At 37.0% G+C, this 20,624-nt stretch overlaps 1 protein-coding gene across 1 annotated transcript in view; it reads right to left on the reverse strand.

Moving 5' to 3' along the window:
• The window catches only part of TTN (titin), a 242,336-nt gene that overhangs the window by 94,393 nt on the left and 127,319 nt on the right, over positions 1–20,624 (reverse strand). The window contains exons 167-192 of the mRNA XM_075710465.1: positions 19,599–19,682; positions 17,976–18,059; positions 17,603–17,716; positions 17,194–17,430; positions 16,864–16,962; positions 15,790–15,873; positions 15,215–15,310; positions 14,574–14,648; positions 13,579–13,659; positions 12,294–12,398; positions 10,969–11,052; positions 6,960–7,024; positions 6,498–6,888; positions 6,014–6,289; positions 5,506–5,781; positions 5,214–5,353; positions 4,133–4,259; positions 3,783–4,046; positions 3,412–3,678; positions 3,010–3,273; positions 2,346–2,485; positions 2,099–2,225; positions 1,703–1,969; positions 1,337–1,603; positions 563–829; positions 332–471 (exon numbers count right to left, since the gene is read on the reverse strand). Of these exons, the coding sequence (XP_075566580.1) occupies positions 332–471; positions 563–829; positions 1,337–1,603; positions 1,703–1,969; positions 2,099–2,225; positions 2,346–2,485; positions 3,010–3,273; positions 3,412–3,678; positions 3,783–4,046; positions 4,133–4,259; positions 5,214–5,353; positions 5,506–5,781; positions 6,014–6,289; positions 6,498–6,888; positions 6,960–7,024; positions 10,969–11,052; positions 12,294–12,398; positions 13,579–13,659; positions 14,574–14,648; positions 15,215–15,310; positions 15,790–15,873; positions 16,864–16,962; positions 17,194–17,430; positions 17,603–17,716; positions 17,976–18,059; positions 19,599–19,682 (4,421 nt within the window). The remainder of the gene's footprint in view (positions 1–331; positions 472–562; positions 830–1,336; positions 1,604–1,702; positions 1,970–2,098; positions 2,226–2,345; positions 2,486–3,009; positions 3,274–3,411; positions 3,679–3,782; positions 4,047–4,132; positions 4,260–5,213; positions 5,354–5,505; positions 5,782–6,013; positions 6,290–6,497; positions 6,889–6,959; positions 7,025–10,968; positions 11,053–12,293; positions 12,399–13,578; positions 13,660–14,573; positions 14,649–15,214; positions 15,311–15,789; positions 15,874–16,863; positions 16,963–17,193; positions 17,431–17,602; positions 17,717–17,975; positions 18,060–19,598; positions 19,683–20,624) is intronic.

A 20,624-nucleotide genomic window follows, 5' to 3' on the forward strand; every position in this document is an offset into this window, starting at 1 on the left:
CAAACAATCCAAAGTTTGTATTTTTAAATGCCATTATGTTTAAGTGAATTCCATGAGGAATTTGCACTTTGGATACATGATTGTTAGGGACTAGCAATACAGAATGTACTTATTTATGTAAAATCATTCGTTATTTCACTACTTTATATCATACTTTGGATTAAGTTTATACTACATTTTAAAAGTTATTAAAGCAGTATTTTTATTATAGTAACCCTTATTGAAAACACAAAGAGATTTCAATTAGTTTCTGCAGCCCCCTTCTCTCTCACACCCCACGTCCCCGCAAATTGTTGAGACATGTAAGAAACATCCTGAAATATTTGCTTACAGCTGATTCAGTCAGGGGTTCTCCTTTTAGCTTCCAATTACCATGGATGCCTTCCTCAGAGATTTCAATATCAAAACGGGCAGTCTCTGTCTCAATCACCTCCACACTGTATAGAGGACGTATAATCTCAATATCACGGTCTGGAGGAAAAAAAAAAAATTTAAAAAGTGATTGATTCCCTCAATCTCTAACAGACCCCTACTACAGAGCAGCCCAGTAAAATAACCATACCTTCAATATTGAGTTTAGCAGAGGTTTGATCAGTGCCACAGTCACAAGTGTACTGTCCAATGTCTTTCTTCAAAGCTTTCTTGAGGACAAGGATTCTCTTTTTACCATCAGCCTTAATAACAACATTCTTTGATGGAGCAATTGGTTTGCCATCCTTCATCCATTTCACTGGGGCATCAGCTTTGCTGATTTCACATTGTAAGATTACTTCGTCTTTCTCTACAGCAGTGTAATCCTGCAGCTTCCCAGTGAAGTAAGGGTCTCCCTCTGCAAGCAAAAGTTAAGATATGTTTCAGTCTGAAGTTTAGTCTTTCAGAAAGGACAATTAGTTTTTACCATAAAACACATTTCTTGTTTATGCCCTGCAAGAAGGGTTAAATATAGTCCTTATAAACAGTACACAGTTCTGTTGCAAAAAGGGAAACCAACAAATATCTAAGAAACAATTTGGTGTATTACTAATATTACTGACAACACTGTTTTGGTGCTCTAGGAGTTCCAGAGCACCATTTAAGTATCTAACAGTTAATTTTGCAACATTTGCATGAAATTTTGAAGTTATTTTAAGTTACCTATGTGAATGGGGAAATGGAGACCCAAAGAAGACAAACGAATTTTAAAATTGTCAAAAATCACAATGTAGATTTAGGCCAAACCAACACAAAGCCCACCAAAGTGAACTAAAACCAACCCCAAGACTTTCTGATTACCATTTTTCATTAATAAGACTCTTCTGATAATATACATTATGTAAATTCTTTTGGGTATTCTTACCAAGAACAGTGAGTTTAGCTTCTGAGGATTTGTCCATAGCTTCCACTCTAATCTGAGAAGTATCATCAATAGTAAGATCTTTGATTGTGAGTGTATGGAATTTGCCATCATCTGTCATTGAAACCACTTTGCTGGTATGTAATCGCTGGTCATTCTTGAACCAGACAACAGGGATATTTTCATGGGAGAGTTCCACAGTGAACACTGCAGTTTCTCGCTCCTTTTTTGTTACATCCTTGAGAGGAGTGATGAATTTTAGGCGGATACCTATAACAACATAACATTTCATTAATAATCATGTTATCAATAAAAACTATTCAAGGACTATGGTGCGAATCTTTCCTAGAAAGGCAAAGTCAGACAAACCTTCAATAATTAGCTTGGCACTTGTTCTTTTATCCTCAGCTTCAAACATGTATTTAGCTTCATCCTCAAACAAAACACATTTAATAATAAGAGCATGCTTTGTTCCATCTGAAATAATTTCAAATCTTTCATCAGGAGTGATCTCTTGTGTTCCTTTCAACCAGCGGAAAGTCTTGGGTTCTCTGGACACCTCACATTCAAACTTGGCTTCATCCTTCTCAAAGACCTTGACATCCCTTAGTGGAGTGATAAAGATGAGAGGCAATTCTGAAATCAAAGAGGAGCACTTTCAGTTCAGTGATAGGTTCATACAGACCTTTCTGCTGCTACATTAGAACCTTTCTGTTCCAATGCCTTGAGATAGATGTGGAAATGTTCGCAAAGTGCAGACTGTACCTTTCACTTTCAGATTAGCAGCACTTTTAGCATTAGCAGCTTGGAAAGACACTTCTCCAGTCATATCAAGTTTGCAGTTATGAAGGACAAGAGTATGCTTCTTCCCGTCTTCAATGATTTCACAGTCCTGTTAATAAAGAAACAACCCCCCCAAATATGAATATTCTAAGAAACCACTCAAGACATTATTATTAAATATGTTTTTTCTAGTGTAAATTGTGGTCTAAAAATAAAGAAGAAGCCTTACAGGTGAAGGTGTTAGGGTTTCTCCCTTTAGCTTCCATATAGGACGAACATCAGGCTCAGAAATTTCAATTTCAAAGCGGGCTGTTTCACCAACAAATACTTCCACTCCATACAGTGGGCGCTCCACTTTAATTAAGCGAGCTAAAATAAAAAAAACCCAAAATTCACATCTGTTTACTCACTCATTCTATACCATAGAAATGTAGTACTGGAAAGGATCTCAACTCTCTCCCTATCCCTTGTTTAGGGTATTCAAATGCTATCATTGATAAATGTTTACCTAACGTCTTTTTAAAAAGCTGCAAGTTTGGGCAGTCTACAACCCCCTTCTATAATATATCTGAAAGTTCAGTTATTTTTAGTAAGAATATTTTTCCTCATCATTTACCCAGATATCTGTTACCGTGAATTAAACTAACTGCATTTTTTCCTGACTAAACGGACATAGAATAATTGATTATCACTGTCTTTAAAACAGACATTTATATATCTTAAGATATAGTCTCTTGTAAATAGTCTTAATAATTGTAAATCTAGATATTTCAGCTATTCATCATAACAGCATGTTTTTTAAAGGTACACTTTTTGGTGTTGTACTCTAGAGAGCATCTGTCTGTCTACACTGTTTTACAAAGGTTTCCCTTAGCCAAGCTATGATAACTTACGCTCAACGCTGACATTAGCTCTTGTCTTGTCAGTTCCACAGTCACACTCATAAACACCCTTATCACTCTCTGCAGCCTTCTTGATCTTCAGGATACGGCGCAAGCCATCTGTTTTTATGGAAATTCTGTTGGAAGCTACTAGTTCTTCACCATCTTTGTACCATTTTACTGGCACGTCTTTGCTAAGTTCACACTCCAGAATAATATCATCCTTCTCCACAGCACTGTAGTCTTGTAATTTCACAGTGAAATATGGATCGGCCTCTACAAAAGTCATAGTGGATATGAAACAGTAAATTAGTAATATAAATTTACTAAAACATCAATTTTTTCTCACTTTCTACTTATAAAAAATTGTATATACATATTATATAATTTATTTTAAATTATTTATGTAATTACCTAAGACTTTGAGGTTTGCTTGTGTGTTCAAGTCCTTGACTACGGCCTTTATTTCAGAGATATCATCAAGTGTTACTTCTCTCATTTCTAGTTTATGAACCTTGCCTTCTGAAGTAATAAAAACTGTTCTGCTTGTGTGGAGTCTCTTGTCATTTTTGTACCATTTCACTGGCATGTCTTCATGAGAAAGCTCAAACTGAAAGTGAGCTGTTTCCCCTTCTTTCACTGTTTGATCCTGAAGAGGTGAGATGAACTTCAGTCTCACACCTGTAATGTAGACACATAAATACCATCAGAAAAAGGCTAATGTGGTTCTAAAAGATACATTCTTTACCCATTTTTTATTATTTTGTTCATAAGAAGATACTTGCCTTCCACAAACAGTCTTGCTGTGCTCTTCTTGCCATCAACCTCAGCAGTGTATTCTCCCTCATCATCAAACTGAGAATCATTGATTATAAGAATATGCTTCTTTCCATCTGCAATGATGTCAAATTTTTCTCCAATCTTGAGTATATCAGTGCCCTTAGACCATATAACATTGGCTTCTCTGGTAAGTACACATTCAAATCTTGCTTGGCGCCTCTCAGGGACAGTAACATCTTTTAGGGGCACAGCAAAGTCCAGTTCAATTTCTGGAAGCAAAACAGAACACATCATTTGTACTGTGCTCCATGTGAACTCTGTTTAAGTTGATATCATACTCCATGCTGAATCATACCTTTCACTGTCAGGATAGCTGTAGTAAATGCATTAAGTGCCTGGTAAAGGACTTCACCAGCTTGCTCTAACTTCACTTTGTGCAAGGTCAGGAAGCGTTTTCCTCCTTCAGCTTTGATTTCACATGTCTGGAGAGATGACAGACTTTGGTAAATACAATGTCAATGCCTTACTACTACGTATTTTTAATAAAGGGATTTTATAAACATTTTATACACAGTAAAGAGTCATCTAGAAAGACTGGAATTGTTTTTCAAGGGAAGTTAACAATTTTACTCAATAATAAAAAAATGGAGTAAATTTTTTCAGTGTTCCACACTTCTTTTAAATGTCAGCATCATTCCTAGCAATGTATGTAGGAAATTTTTATTATTGTCTGAATAATGTGCTGTAATCCTTTGAGAAGGGCAACAAAGCTGGTGAAGGGTCTAGAGCACAGGCCTTATGAAGAGCGGCTGAGGGAACTGGGGTTGTTTAGCCTAGAGAAGAGGAGGCTGAGGGGAGACCTTATCGCTCTCTACAACTACCTGAAAGGAGGTTGTAGTGAGGTGGGTGTTGGTCTCTTCTCCCATGTAGTTAGCGATAGGACGAGAGGAAATGGGCTTAAGTTGTGCCAGGGGAGGTTTAGGTTGGAAATTAGGAAAAATTTCTTCACAGAAAGGGTAGTCAAGCATTGGACCAGGCTGCCCAGAGAGGTGGTGGAGTCACCATCCCTGGAAGTGTTCAAAAAATGGGTAGATGTGGTACTTGGGGACATGGTTTAGTCTAGTCTACCCTTGATTGGTTTAGAGTGGACTTGGTAGTGTAGGTTAATGGTTGGACTGGATGATCTTAAAGGTCTTTTCCAACCTAAACGATTCTATGATTCTATGAAAATGAAGCCATTCAAAACAGCTTTTATAGCATATAATTCTTACTTAGAGAACCAGTGTTTTTTTATTCACCATAATGCTTAGCCTTTTTATGTTCTGGACTCAGTAGCAATGACAGACCTGCAGAGATCTTACCATAAAGACTCAAGGGAACCTGTTTGCAGTGTTTAATTTTAAATGAATTGTGTTGTAAAATTCAAGGATGCTTACAGGTGAGGGTCTCAGGGTTTCTCCTTTCAGCTTCCATTCACCAGGAATATCCTCCTCAGATATTTCTGTATCAAAGTTTGCTGTTTCTTTCTCATAAATTGTAACATCCTCTAATGGCTTCAGAAGTTCAACTTCACGTTCTAGAATGCACAAATGAACACATATATAATTAGGTCAGGTTTTGATAGAGCTTTATAATAATTCAAGTTACTTTTTTTGTTTGTTTGTTTAGAGGTTTTTGAACATTGGCCTATGAACTGATTAAATATAATACAAATAAAAGCTTCCTTACCGCCAAGGGTCAGTTTAGCTGGGTATCTGCGACCTTCAACTTCCACTGAATATTCCCCAATATCAGCAGGGCCAGCATTCTTGATTTTCAGGAAAATTTTATTTCCTTCTTTCAAGATTTCTGTCTTGTCAGTTGGTTCAGCAGGGATTTCCTCATCTCCTTTAAACCATTTAAAGTTTAGTGTATCCTTGACAATGTCACAGGTGAAAGTAGCAGTTCCTTTTGGTTTCACATGCTGGTCTCTTATGGGTTTTACTAACCAGTCTCTTATCACTTCTGCATGACAAAAAGTTACATAAAAATACAGCTTAGCAGACTTTTACTACAAATAGATGGGTCATAAGTAGAAGAACTAAAACTTACAGATTTTGTATTACAACAAGCTTTTAATAGCTGTAAAAATCTGATCTGTCCATTTATATTGTAATGCTATGAGAAAAAGGTATCCTAATTTTAAAACAGCCCAAATATCCTACAGAGAAAGGAGAACATGATTTTGATTGCTTACCTACTACCTTAACACAAGATGAACATGACAGCTCAGAGTCTTCCACGGTAACAGTGTAAGTGCCAGCATCAGCATCATCTGAATCAGTGATTGTGAGAGAATGTGACAAACCAATAATGCCCAGAGCAAATTTCCCAGGCTTGTCTTTGATGATCTTCCCATCCTTCCTCCAGACCACACTTCTTTCTTTGTTAAGCTCACACGTCAAGTACAGTGGCTGGCCTTTAACCACAGTGACTTCTTCTTCAAGAGTTTTCACAAACCGCACTGGAAGTGCTGTGGGAAATACAACATTTTGATTTGCCTCATTTATATACAGAAGGTGTGGTGCAGAAATGCCTTACATATGAAATCAATATGTGTAGTGATTGATGGAAACAAAAGGATGCATCTACCAACCACTGTAAATTCACAAAGTACCAGTACTTCTAGCTTGAGGAGTAGCTAGCCTTTAAATTACTAATAAACTTGAAACAAGGAATACCTTCAACAATGAGTTTGGCTGTAGAGGTCTTCTCTTTGTTCCCCAGTCGTAATACACAAGTATATTCACCAGCATCTGACAGCTGGACATCAATAATATGCAGCTTCCTATCTTTGCCATCAGCAATGAATTTGTGTTTTGGGCTCTCTCGGATGTTACTTCCATCTTTCATCCAGCCGGTAATTGCAGTGGATGGTGAAATAAGGACTTCAAAGATTGCAGAAGACCCAACAGATTCAGCTTCTGTTAGCACTATATCTTTCATCTCCTTGACAAACTTCAGTGGTACAGCCTTGAGTTGGTAAGTGAATGGAGGCTCTTCAGGAGGTTTTTCACCACCACTGCCAGGCCTGAGTTTCCTTCTTTCTGCATCTGCTGGTGAAGGTGTCTTCTTGGCTGTAATTCAGATTCAGAAATGAATAAACTAATCCTGATTTATTGCTTTTGCCTGTAGGTATTGACTTGTAGTATCCTACCTTTGACTGGACTGATACCCTTCGGAGTTTCTTCTTTTGGTGTCTTGGCCTCTGAAGTAGAATGGCAATATTATTAGGAATGTAGTTAAATAAACATACAAACTAAAATTAAGACAAACATTTCTTTTACAAATCAGATTTTCTCTTCCTTTAGCTATATACACATACAAGGGGAGGAAGATATAAACATATGTATATATTTACACAACTAATACTGTCTATATCTCAGTATCTTGAAGCATGGGAAAGACACATATTCAGCAGTGGGGACTGAAAGGCAGCTTAGGAGCTCCTAGTTCCTCAATTTATTGTCCTGCTCATTATTTTGTAAAATTCTGCCATTCCCTGACACTTTACTCACTATTAGGCCCTTGATCAATACCCACCAGTCAGCCAAAGTAGCGTAAGTACCTATTACAAATTATATGGGTTTTTTTAGAAAAAGCACACACCTCTGCTAATGAAGACAACAGAAATACAAATTGTATAAATTAAATACATGTTTCAGGACAGTGTGATACTCTCACAAGTAGAGGGGTGTTCTGTTAGTTGCCCAACTTGTGATGAATCATGTCAGACTTTTGAAAATATTTCCCATGCTATGCTGCTGCTCATCATAATTTTGGGAAAGGAAATACAAAAGATACTTTTAATAGGACAATGATATGAATGAAATGCAGGACAGATTTTATTGCAGTGGATGCAAAAATGAATACTAGAAAAATGTGTGAGTTTTTCAAGGAAGATAATGGCATACAGCATGATTTATGCAGTCTTATAGAAGTGTAAGACTAAGACAATGAACATTGATCACACAGATGTATGTACAAATAGGTAAGACAAACATGTCAAGAGTGGCTGAATGCCAGTACAGCCAGCTGACAGACTAGAGGGAAATGTGAACAGTGTTAAAGAATGAAAACAAACATCACAATAGCAAATGGTATTCTCCTGAAGCAAATAGTACAAGCACTTTGTGGAAGAATTTGGCAGCAGTCTTCCTCACCTCGCTTTGCATGAGACTTTGCAGGGACATCCAGAACTTCACGTGATTCTCCAGGTGGATCCAAATTCCTGTTCTCACTTGAAAGTCTACTAGACTGCTCAATCATGTGAGCAGGTTCTGATTTCCAGTATTCTTTCTCTCCTTCTGCTTTCTTGGGAGTTATTGTCTTACCTATGCTTGAGGAGTAACTTACTTCTCCATTTGCAGTGATTCCTTTGCTTGATGGTATTTTGTCTGAAAACTTTCCCTTCTCTTTTTTCATGGTAACAGATGTGCTTTTTCCAATGCCATGTTTATCTGATGTTTTTTCATCTGATGTACCTTCTGTCACTGGAAGTTCTTTTCCTGAAAGCTTCATTTCTTCCACAGTCAAAGAAGATTTCTTTTCTCTGGTTTTATCTTTGCTGCTTTTGAGAGCTGGAGTTTCTTTATGTTCATCCTGAATGGTATGAACTTCTTGAAATATTTTTTTATCTTGAATCCCTGGTGGCCGAACAGGAATTTTCTTTACTGACTCAGATCTGTCAACTCTTTCATCTTTGACTCCCTTTTCATGTTCTCCTATGGAAACTTCACCTTCCATTCCTTCTCCTGTAATCAGTGTATCAAATTCTTCTTTTTCCACAGGCAGCTTTTCAGGGGCATTTGACTGCCTAATTTTGTCTTTTTTTGAGTGGGTGCTGAAAGTAGTTTTGTCTTCCTTCTCTGGTATATTCTTTTTGCCTGTTGTTTTATCACTTAGCAGTGTTTTCTCAGTCAACAATTGTCCTGAACCCTCTTCATAATGAACTTCTCCTTCCTCTGCAGAATATTTTTCTCTTGTTTTCCTTTCCACTACTTCTGTCTTTAGAACAGATGGTTTAAACATTATGTAAGGTTTTTCTCTGGGAACTTCCTTATCTTCAGTGGGGTGTTCTAGGTCAACATCTTTTCTCAATGCTGGTTCAGTCTCCTCAGATGTGTCTAAGTAATGTAGTTCTGCTGATGTAAAGTCCAGATTCTCATCTTTCTCATCATCTTGAATAATTTCCATTTTCTTTGCTTCTTTATTAAGAATCTTATCTATAGGAATTTCAGCTACTGTGGTACCAGATTTCTTCATCCATTGAGTTTTATTTTGTATGCCATGCTCCTTCATGGATCCTCCAGGAGGAACTTCAGATTTCTCTAGAGTAAAACCTCCTTTCTCTTCTCCACTTCTAAGCAGAGGAATTTCATCTATTCCTGCCTCTGTGATATCCTTTACAAATGAAGTTTTATCCTTAATGGGAAATTCTTCAGGTTGCAAACTGATTTTTGATTTTCTCTCTTTTCCTAGAAGTCGTTTCGGGTCCCTGGGCTCATATGGCTCTCTGGGTATGTGTTTAGGTACATAAGTTGACTCGATTTCCTCTTCTTTTTCATGCACAGGAATCTCTCCTTCATGAAGAACACTAAACTTGTCAGAGACTTTCTCTACAGCGCCTTCCCTATGAACAATCAACTTAATTTCATGCCCCTTTTCTTCTCCAGAATCTCTTTCCGCATGTTCAGATACTATGGAAATAAATTTCAATTCCTCATCAGGTAGGGGTGGTTCATCCTTTGCATAAGTAATGTGGTCTATTGCAACTTCTATTTTCTCACCTGTAAGGGTAGTCTTTCTTGAAACTATAGGTGTCACTTCTGGCTCCTTTTCTTCAGGAGCCAGGATAAAATATTTAAGAGCCACTTTCTCCTGCTCATCTCCCTCTGGCTTCAGTTTTCCATCAGCTGTTTCCAGTGAGATTTTAAACTCAGGTGGCTCTACCGTCTGAATGTCCAGAACTGTCTCCTTAGGACTTACTCTCTCATCTACATGCAAGCGTTTCTCAACCAAAATCTTCTTTAACACAATTGTCTCAGGCTTTTCTTCTTCCACTGAGGACATTTTATCTCTACGCTTTAGTACAGGTGGTGCATCAGGCTTTTCTGCAGCTACAAAGGTTTCACAGGTAATTTAGAGAGTTAAAACCCATAAGAATAAGCATCAGGAACAATATTAAGACAAAATTTCCAGCTATACCTGAAATAAAATGAACATAGAACACTTTTTCTCCACACAACAGAAAACTTATAACACAATCACAAAACAAAAGAAAGATAAGAATGGCACACACAAACAGTACACAAGACCGAAGTAAACCACAGTTATGGTACAGAGCATTGTCCCACTAGTTTCCCAATTTAAATTCAACCCAGGTTAAAAGTAGCAGAAAAGGACAGCTTTTTAAGGCCTATCTGGCCACTTATATATAAAAGTTATGCCACTGCAGGCCTGGCTACATCACCAAATCAACAGTGAAGAGACATTCATGATTAGGCTTCTCAAGTGCCCACGATCTGAACTCTACTGTAATATGAGGCTCTCTGAACGATCGGCGAGCAGCATGTACATCAGCTCTACCGATGGACCTCAGGCTCAGAGTGCTTCAGAGGAACTGGACTCCACAATTCTTTTTTCATAGCATGGCATGATCCAGGGTCCAGAGTGTATCAAATGAAAGTAGCAGTACTCTAGTTCTTCAACACCACTGCCACTTTTACTCACGACTTCAATAACAAATTAAAAGCAGAAAACCAAAAACCACAAGAATTGTTTCGAAATATGTGTAACCTTTCTTTTGTTATACAGAAAATACAAGATGCAGTTCACAAGACACATATCAGGACATAAACAACATCAAGGAATCAACAGAATACACAAATTTCACAGTAGGACAATAAATAAAAGCACATATATCACCATCCAGGAACAAGAGCACAGATTCATCTCTATGGAGTATCAGAGACACTTGTCTTTTAGATTAGGTGACAGTACCTAGAATAACAAAATCCTTGAATAGGACCTCAAATCTTCCTGTAATGAATGAGTTGTATGACTGTACAGATCTTCATTCTTTTATCCTGAAGGTATTTAGGTATCTCAGAGGGAAAAACCCTATAAATAGCATAGAATAAACATAAATACCTGCTTTCTTTCCAACCACTGGGACTGTCACTGGGGTAGTAACAGCTGGTGCTGGTTCTGCTGCTGGTTTTGGAGATTTTAGAGCTGTAAAAAAAAAAAAAAAGAAGAGTTCTCATATATTTGTTTTAATAAATAATTTTGTTGTATGTAGGATGTTCTTTAAAATGTTCTGTAGATTGTATGAAAGTTCCAGTCACTAAAGACATTTGTTTATGTTCTTTTAGCCAGAAATCTCTGAATGGAAAATACTAGACACACAAGAAAGGCTGCACAGGTATTCATGACTAAAGAATTCTTACCTACTGCAGGTTTAGGTTCAGGCCCAGGAAGTGGGATAGCTGCTTGCTTAGGTTCTGGCATTTCAAACACAACAATTACAAATAGGTTAATTTACATGTTTTGTAACCCCATTGAACATTAAAGTTAGAAACAACATTACAGAGGAAGTTAATCAAAGACAGAATTTATTGCTTTATATTTTATTTAGCCAGAAAGCAAGAAATTAACTTGAGATGAACTCTTGTAAACCAAGATACCATGGAAAAAAGATTAATTTTTCAAGCACTGAAGAATTAAAGCCAACAAGAAATCCAGAAGAATGCAAAGTTGTTAATCATGACACAACAGTCATGGAAGTTGGGATGATAGGTTAATATAGCATGATATTGAGCAGTGAATATAATTTAGTTGCAGCAATATGGAAAAAGAGCACCACACGTCTGTACCTTTTGGCGGTTCAGGCACATGTTTCTCCTCTTTTTTTATGACAGGTATCTCAGTTTTCTTCTTAGGAACTTCTGGGACTTTAAAATATTATTTTTATTTTGTAAGATATATTGAAACACCTACAATCCCCAAATGCAATTATCTCCAATGTATTTAAAAGTTTTCATTCTTTTTAGACATAAAGATTTTCAGATGTTCATGAGGTTTAGGAATAAGTATTTTTCAGAGTGAGATTTGTATAAATTAGAACCACTAAATAGACAAAAGGACTAATATCTGCAAAATATTAACTAAAAGAATGCTTGGATTACCTGTTTTGCTGTAGCTATATTTTTATCTGTATTATAAAAATATTTGTAAAGTTCTCTTCTATACACAGTGAAGACTGAGAAACAATCCCAAAATGCAAAATTCAGCTGCAAATGTGGATGTCATATTTGGCTCTGCTTTCAGCAAAGCTTTAATTCACACAATTATGTTAATTCAAGCTATCTTTTAAAATCTCACTTTCATTCCTGAATTTCAGGGAATACAACTTAAAAGTGGGATTTTTTAAGAAAATTATACTTTACCAGATAGATTTGAATGAAATCTAGTACCTTCAGGTTTCTTAATTTTTTCTACTGGTGTAGGTACTGGTTTAACTTCTGGTTTAGGTTCTTTTTCTGGTTTAGGTTCTTCCTCTTCTGATTTCTTTTTAAGAACTTCAAAAGAAAATGAATTTCAGTTTTTAAAGAACAGATAAACAAAAGAATAAGATGGTGAACAAGACAAAAGATTAAAAATGTAACAACAATCATGAAGAAACAGCAATGTAAAACATATAGTTCAATATAAATGGAAGATTTTGTGTAACTATTCAAGATACTATTCTGAAAGCCTTTTAAAATTCGAAGTCATCTAGAGTAAAAATATGCTTTTAGTAAGAGCAGTCCATGTGAGAGGAAAGATGTCCGTTAACTGTCTCTGATAGAATAAAATTTCTTATAATATCTTATCATATATTCCTTATATTTAAATGATGACTTACTATACATAAGTATGCATTAAATAACTGCAGTTACAGATGATTTTCAGGGACAAAATGCAGGATTATGGATTAAACTCCTATAGACTTCAGTGAGAGAACAAGACTGGATCTTCAAGTGTTATATTTGGAGAGCTCAAATTTGTATGTCTGTTTTTCATTTCACTTATTTGACTTATTTTTGGCCTGTCAGGTATCAGTCTTGGATATCTAATGAGACTGTCATCTGAAAAACTGAATATCTATATTTTATGTTGTCTGAAATTTGAAGGTCGGCTGCAAGGTACGTGGGCATGAATCATCCCTCTGTGGTATTTCAAAGAGAATTGGAATTAGTGCTTCCTTTTTCTAAGCAATAATTGAGCATGAAGTGTTTCAGAAGGCTCCAGACTTTGCAGGAAAGTGGACTGATGTCCAATAGTACCACAGGGTTCTGTGATCTGTACAGCACTTCTAAGAAAACCATAAAAGAGAATACAGATGCTACATATGTCACTTTAATAATATTTCCACTGTCACTGGAAAATATTTAGGGGTTCAGAAGCTGAAGACAGTGGAAGACTGGCAACTCCAGTATAGGCTTTACAGAGATTAAGAAAACAGAAGAGAGTTATAGGATACCAGATTTTCAGTGTTCTGCTCTGTTTTCATCACACATCCTTTGGATCTGACAGATTTTCAGGATATCCCCACTTCATCCCTGCAACTATAAAGGCTTTCCCCAAGAAACAGACATCAGGTAGTATTTTGTTTGTGTAATTTTCCATACCACACACATAAAACAATGTTACTTAGGGGAATATACTGAACCACGTTAATATGCTGGGTGTTTTTAAAACAGAGCCAAGTTTCTATACCTCTTTTCAAAACAACTTCTTCTTTTGGTGGAGGAGTAACTTCAGGAATGATTCTGCGAGGTTTCTTTACAAGTCCAGGCACTTAAAAAGAATATTATTCCAGATTTTATTATGGGTTCGTAACAGTAGTAAGCGCTAACCAACAACTAACCATTCCAAACACACAAATCAAATGCTGGTCCACTACTGAATATTAAAAGCAAAGGTAAAACTCCTGAGATTGAAGTTGATAGCTTTAATAATTTTTCTATATTACTTGTGTACAGTTGTCTTCTAGGCTTATGCATAAGAGGAAATTTTCATACAAATCAACAAAAGAGAAGTATGGTTTGACAAAACTATAAAGGTTATGTATTCAAAGAGAGTTATCATAGTAACATTTTCATCTCCTGTTCCTCTTTCATTACAGGCTTATGTTACATATCTATTAATCTGAACTGTCTATCTATGATGTTCATAAGGATCCAATTAGTTTAATTTCTAAACTTGGAACAGCATTAAAAAGAGATGTTCACTGCTTAGCTTGTCTTAAGCTCCAGTACATATGAAAAATATAAGGGAGTACTTGAAATTGGTGCTCAGGTCATTATTTATCTCCACCTCTGGAAAGCATCCTTTCACAAAAATAAGTTACATTTCAGACAAATAGTGAACTAAGTATGTTTGAACAATGCTATATATATTTAAACAGTATATTATTTTTTATTTGTCCCTAAGCAGAGAACGAAAGTGAGCATCTACATAAGTGACAAAACTCGTAAAAAGTCTCTCTCTTTTGTGATTCTGTCTCTTGCATCTTGTGAATTGCATGATGGGAGATTAAAGTGGACATAAATATAACATGAACATATACATCCAAGACTGGAGTCCACTGCTGAACATAATCTAACATAGCTTTTTGCTATTTCTGCGCCAATTAAAGAAGATACTGAGAACTACAACTCTGGGCTCATGAGAGGTGTGATTTAAGTAAGATTCTTATATTAGCTAGGTACCTTTAGCAGGTGGGGGTTCCAATTTTGGAGGCTCACCAGGTTTCGCAGTCACAACTTTCTTCCTTGATTCAGGAGCTTTAAAGAAAGTTATTTGGAGTTTACCACACACATCATAAGATTCAAAAAAGAAAAGAACTTTCTAAAAAAATCCAAAGAACTGATTAATACTCTTGACACAATACAAAGACAAGAGCTATAAAGCTAAGATTCTGTCTGATTAACCATTTAGAAGTCAGATGATCTGTAGGAAGCACAGTTGATCTGGAACCCATGTTCATATAGTAACACCAGCAAATTATTGCTGGGGATTCTTTGCATTTGTAAGAACATGTTAAAGATAGAAGAATTATGTTAAGGATAGAAGAGTGTGTTAACTTGGTTAAGATTTTTTTAATAAATTGATTTTTTCCGTAACTATTGAAAAGAACCCATGTAATCTGACTTGGCATAAAAGTGGTAAAAAATCATAAGGGATTGAACATTAGTAAGGCGCACCATTAGAGTGACAGTAAATTATAAAAGGAAAAAAAAAGATCCAAAGTGATATGTTTAAAAGCATGCTTTTCAAGATTCATCAGTACAATTTAAAAGGATTAAATGTTTGAGTTCCCACTGTTAACTGTGGCTTCAGATGATTATACCTTTAAGTAGTTCTTTTGCCAATTTAATATCTTCTGTTGGTGGAGTAGGTGGTGGTGGTTTTCGCTTTTCAGGGATCTTCTTTTCAGGTTCTGGCACTTTAAATAACATTAGGTAGATTTATTATAAATTTACTACCACAGTAGTTATGTGAAGAGTAACGTACAAATGTAAAGACAGTCCTTTTCCATTTCCAATGAAGCCAGTGAAAAAAATCTCATTGAATTAAATGGGAGCATGAAAGAGCCTTAGGCTATTGTTTTGTAGCATGCACACAATACAAATATCCAAGCTGACTTAAAAAAAGCATGTTAATAACATGAGAACAAAGGTGGGAAATCAAATGATGGGAAGACTCTTGTTGACAAGAAAGAAACTGAAGGCATTTAAAATAATCTGTATGTTGTACTTAGAATTAAGAGATCAGAACTCATTTCCAAAACATAACAACAGAGGAAGAATTACACAGAGACTTACAATATATGGGTAAACGTGGGAAGAACAACAGAGCAAGAAAAAAACTGCACAGTAATAAAAGAAAGGTGTCCAGTAGCCTCTATGTAGGTACTTTGTATACCTTCAACTGGTAAAGTTTCTTCTACTTCTGCAACTGGAATTTCTTCTGCTTCTTCAGGCTCAATCTCCTTTAGAATTTCATATTCTTTAAAGAATATTGACAACTGGTGTAAGTTTCCAATGATAAGATCATTTCACACAAACAATTATGTAGCTATCACTAAAACCAAAGCTACTCCAATAGACACAGACAAATGCACATTAGGATAAGTAGTCGCTCAGTATCTGTTACCTTTGCAGTTAATGCATGCTTTTGAAAAACTACTCTCTTTCTATGTAAGAATGAATCAGCGTTGTGTGAAGGGTAGTATTTTTCATGAGTACAATATAAACTAAACATTAAATTTGCATGAGTCGTAACTGGAAAGAATAAAAACTTCAATGCTCTCAATTAATTTAAGATTATAACAGCTATACAAATACTAGGTTTTAAGAGACTCAAATTTAGTGGGGATTTATTATTATCTTAAAAAGAGACACAGTTTCTTAGGAATATCCTGTGTAGGAGCTTATGTCACTTGAAAATATTTAATTTGAAAGTAATATTTTACTTCCAAATATGAAAATATAATAGTAGATACAAGAAACAGACTGGTATAATCTAAAATATGAAGTGAACAATTTACAAACATTACAATGGGATAAAAAGGACAACATCTATTTTAACACTTATGTTCGGAAGAACAGGACAAAGGATTGTCCTTACAGTAATAGCTATGATGGCATATACCTTCACTTGGTAGTGGTTCAGGTATTTTAGGAACAGCAACAGGTACTTTCTCCTCTGGGACAGGTTTCTTGGGCACCTCAGGCACTTTAAAAAATATTAGTTCCTATTATTTGCATGTACATAAACGTACATATGAAACGTAAAAAAGACAAAGACACCTAGCACACAGAAAATCACAGTGAGTAACAGTGGCCATAACCATGAAAGACTGTTTGTGCTCCAAACAGTGTTTCCCAAGGTAGTCTACATACAACTGACACATTTTATAGACTCAGTTATGAACAAAGAAAAGAGAGAGGAATAGAAAACGTTTCTTCTCAGGAGATGCCTCCTGGTAATATATACCTGTGGTTGGAGGAGGCTCTGGTTTTTTAAATTCTGGCTTTTTAGGTGTTGTAAGAGGCACTTTCTCTTCTGGGACAGTTCTCTCTGGCACTTCAGGTGCTTTAAAGATATTAGTAAATTTTCATTTTTGTGAACATTAAGATACATATACACATACAATAGTGAAAAGTGCAATGACTAAAAAGAGTAAGGCATTCAAAACATGAGGAGTAAAATTTTAAGTGACAGATTATTCATTCAGATAGCTAAGTGCCGCGTACATCAGTGAAACAAGGGAAAAAGTATTTAGAGAACAGAGAAAAGGAGAGGCTCAGTCACCAATGTATGTACCTTTAACTAAAGGAACTTTATGTGTTTTAAGGACAGGCATAGGCTCTGGTTTCTCAGGCACAGCCACAGGTTTCTTTGGTACAGCCACAGGTTTCTTGGGCACTGCCACAGGTTTCTTGGGCACAGCCTCAGGTTTCTTGGGCACAGCCTCAGGTTTCTTGGGCACTGCCACAGGCTTTGGGGGAACGACCACTGGTACCTCCTCTTCTGGCTCTTCCTCCTCGGCTACCTCAGGCACTTTAAAGATATTAGTTCCTTTTACTTCACTGAGCTAAAGGTAGGCACATACAGACACAACACGACCAAACACTGCTCTCGCCCCTCCCCACGGAACACAGAGGGGCAAAGAGCACTCAGTACTGCAGCAACCCGGAGGGCACAGCAGGTCTTTCAGAACACCACCGTATACCTTCAGCTGGAGGAGCTTCTGGCTCTCCAGGCTCAGGAACTGGTGCCACCTCCTCTGGTGCTTCCTCCTCTTCCTCTTCCTCTTCTGGGACCTCTGCCTCAGGCATCTCGGGCACTTCAAAGATATTAGTGCATTTCATTTGGCGTTGGTGAAAACACGTGCCAAGTAGGAACAACACCCAGGGCAACACAGACACAGAACATCACAACAGCTAGCTCAAAACCTCACACACACGTGCAGCGTGGTTTACCCAGCATGCACAACCTTGAGAGTCTCCGTTTGGAAACAGAGACAGGCCAAGAGAGCATAGGACAATGCTTAAGAGAAGAAGATTTAGTATCTTCTTTGTTAAGTTATCCATGAAGACAGGTACCTCTGGGTGCTGGAAGCTCTGATGCTTTGGCAATGGCCACAGGTGCTTTTTCCTCACGAGTAGCCTTCCTGGGCACCTCAGGTGCTTCAAAGATATTAGTAACAGTCAGTTTTATACATTAAACAGGAAGATGAATAATGAAACATAAACATAAACTAGAGACGCACTCATGAAAGTAACCAAACTGGTCTCATGGTATCAACCATGTCTCTCTCTCTCATTCACGCACAAAACCACACACAGGCACAGGCATGGAGTGGGGCTGCCAAGTAGGTTCTGTGAGAAAACTGTTAGCTATGTTTAGGTACTGCTCGAGGGTGAGGTGTGAATTAGAATCATAGAATCATAGAATCATAGAATCATCTAGGTTGGAAAAGACCTTTAAGATCATCCAGTCCAACCATTAACCTACACTACCAAGCCCACTCTAGACTAATCAAGGTAGACCAGACTAAACCATATCCCGAAGTGCCACATCTACCCGTTTTTTAAACGCCTCCAGGGATGGTGACTCCACCACCTCTCTGGGCAGCCTGTTCCAATGCCTGACCACCCTTTCCGTAAAGAAATTTTTCCTAATTTCCAGTCTAAACCTCCCCTGGCGCAGCTTAAGCCCATTTCCTCTTGTCCTATCGCTAGCTACTTGGGAGAAGAGACCAACACCCACCTCACTACAACCTCCTTTCAGGTAGTTGTAGAGAGCGATAAGGTCTCCCCTCAGCCTCCTCTTCTCTAGGCTAAACAACCCCAGTTCCCTCAGCCGCTCCTCATAAGACTTGTTCTCCAGACCCTAGGATGCCCCCCTCTCTGTACTCAGCAGCCTTTCCTCCCTGGGGGGAAAGACTGTCATTCTCAGCCCCGCTGGGAGCTGACTCTTCCCTGGGAGCAGCCTCAGCCCATATCTTATCTGTTGCCATTCCTCATGAAGCTGCCAGTGTTTTGCATTCAGCAGCGTGTGCAGTGACAGGGTGAAGAATCCTGTATTTCTCCTTTGTCCCTATTTCTGTCCTTCTCCATTTCCATTTTTTGTTTATGCTTTTCTTTTCATTGGTTTATTTTATTATCCTAAGTACCTCTCTTGCCTCAATTTTCATTTCACTGTGGCAACTTCCACAGCCTGTATGGTTCACCAGATTTTATAACCATTCCTTCTTCATTATAAGCTCTAAAATTATCAGCATTTTCTTTAAACACTTGATATGCTGTCACTTCTTCTTACTGCCCTCATATCTGCATTTCTGAGTAAAAACTGGTTTTTCATTTTGAAAGATTCATGTCTGTCACATACATTAACTGAGACTGTGAAGAGAGTCATGGAGACATTCACTGTGTCAATTTAAGATAATAAAATTGGGCAGTAATCTGAAAAACTTACGATTAAGTTTTAAAAAACAAAACAGTTTAGTATCTGCTGATTCAGAATATGAAAACAAAACAGTAAATTCAAAATATCATTTGGGGTTTTTATGCAAAATACTAGATAATTGAATTCCTAATTGATACACAGCACAGAATGTAGAAATTTCAGGTAATCACAAATGGACAGGATAACAGACATCAGAAGTAACATGTAAGACAGTAAGAAACAGTCTCATTCAGGTGGATGCACAGGGCGACAGGTACCTCGAACTGGTGCAGGTTCTGGCTTTTTTGGCACAGTTACAGGTATGGACTCTTCCAGGACACCTTTCTTGGGCACCTTGGGCACTTCAAAGATATTAGTATATTTTAGTTTTGTGGGCACTACAGATGCATATGAAACAATAAGACAATCGATGATACATGCATGCAGTCTTCTTTGAGAAACTGCTGTGGTTGCATTCAGTCATCAGGTTATGCTTTGCTGCAAACACGTGGAATGACCAGGGTGTCAAATATGTCACGCAGGAGATGGGAATTCTATGTTTAGTTTCTGTTTCTGGGTCAAGGTGGAAATGTAGAGAACATATGCTCTCTTTGTAACAGCTAATCAGAGACTTATTAATGGAATCCTACTGTATTTGACTATCAGTCATGTATCACTCATGACTATTTTGTCATTGTAACATAATTTTTATGGGAAAGTAACATTTGCTTTATCATTATCACTTTTTTTCTATCAATTATTTCAATTCTTTACACCTCTTCATTTTCAGTTTTCTACAATTCCTGTCTTTTAGATTGTGTTGTTTACAGAAATATGTACTTCCTCTCCTCTGTTTTGGATTATATTAATCACCCCTTCATGTGTTAATAGGATCATCAGTAGATATACCCAGACTTTGCTAGCAAATCTACCTCATGTATACTGGCCTTAACTTACTTTTAAAGAGGTAGAGAACCGATACTGCTGCTGTCATCCAGCAATACAGTCTGTTAGAAAATTCAGGGATGCAACATTACATTCTTTAAACTGAAGACTTACTTGCGGGTTCTTACTCAGAACAATATGTTATTCTCTTTAAACTAAGTATTCAGTAACTGTTAATTCTTAAACTTTACAAAAATTTCAGAAAGCTGCAGGTATTTTTCAAGGAATAGAATCTAGTTTTTCTGTCATGTTTTGATACTCCACATTGCACTTTATATTTCTTATGCACATATCTCTGATAGGTCATCACAAGAAAAATTAGTTCAACTTAAGTCCAGAAAAGCATGATGTTTCTTTCT

This window comes from Pelecanus crispus, chromosome 5, assembly GCF_030463565.1.
Source record: "Pelecanus crispus isolate bPelCri1 chromosome 5, bPelCri1.pri, whole genome shotgun sequence".
NCBI classification, from domain to species: Eukaryota; Metazoa; Chordata; class Aves; order Pelecaniformes; family Pelecanidae; genus Pelecanus; species Pelecanus crispus.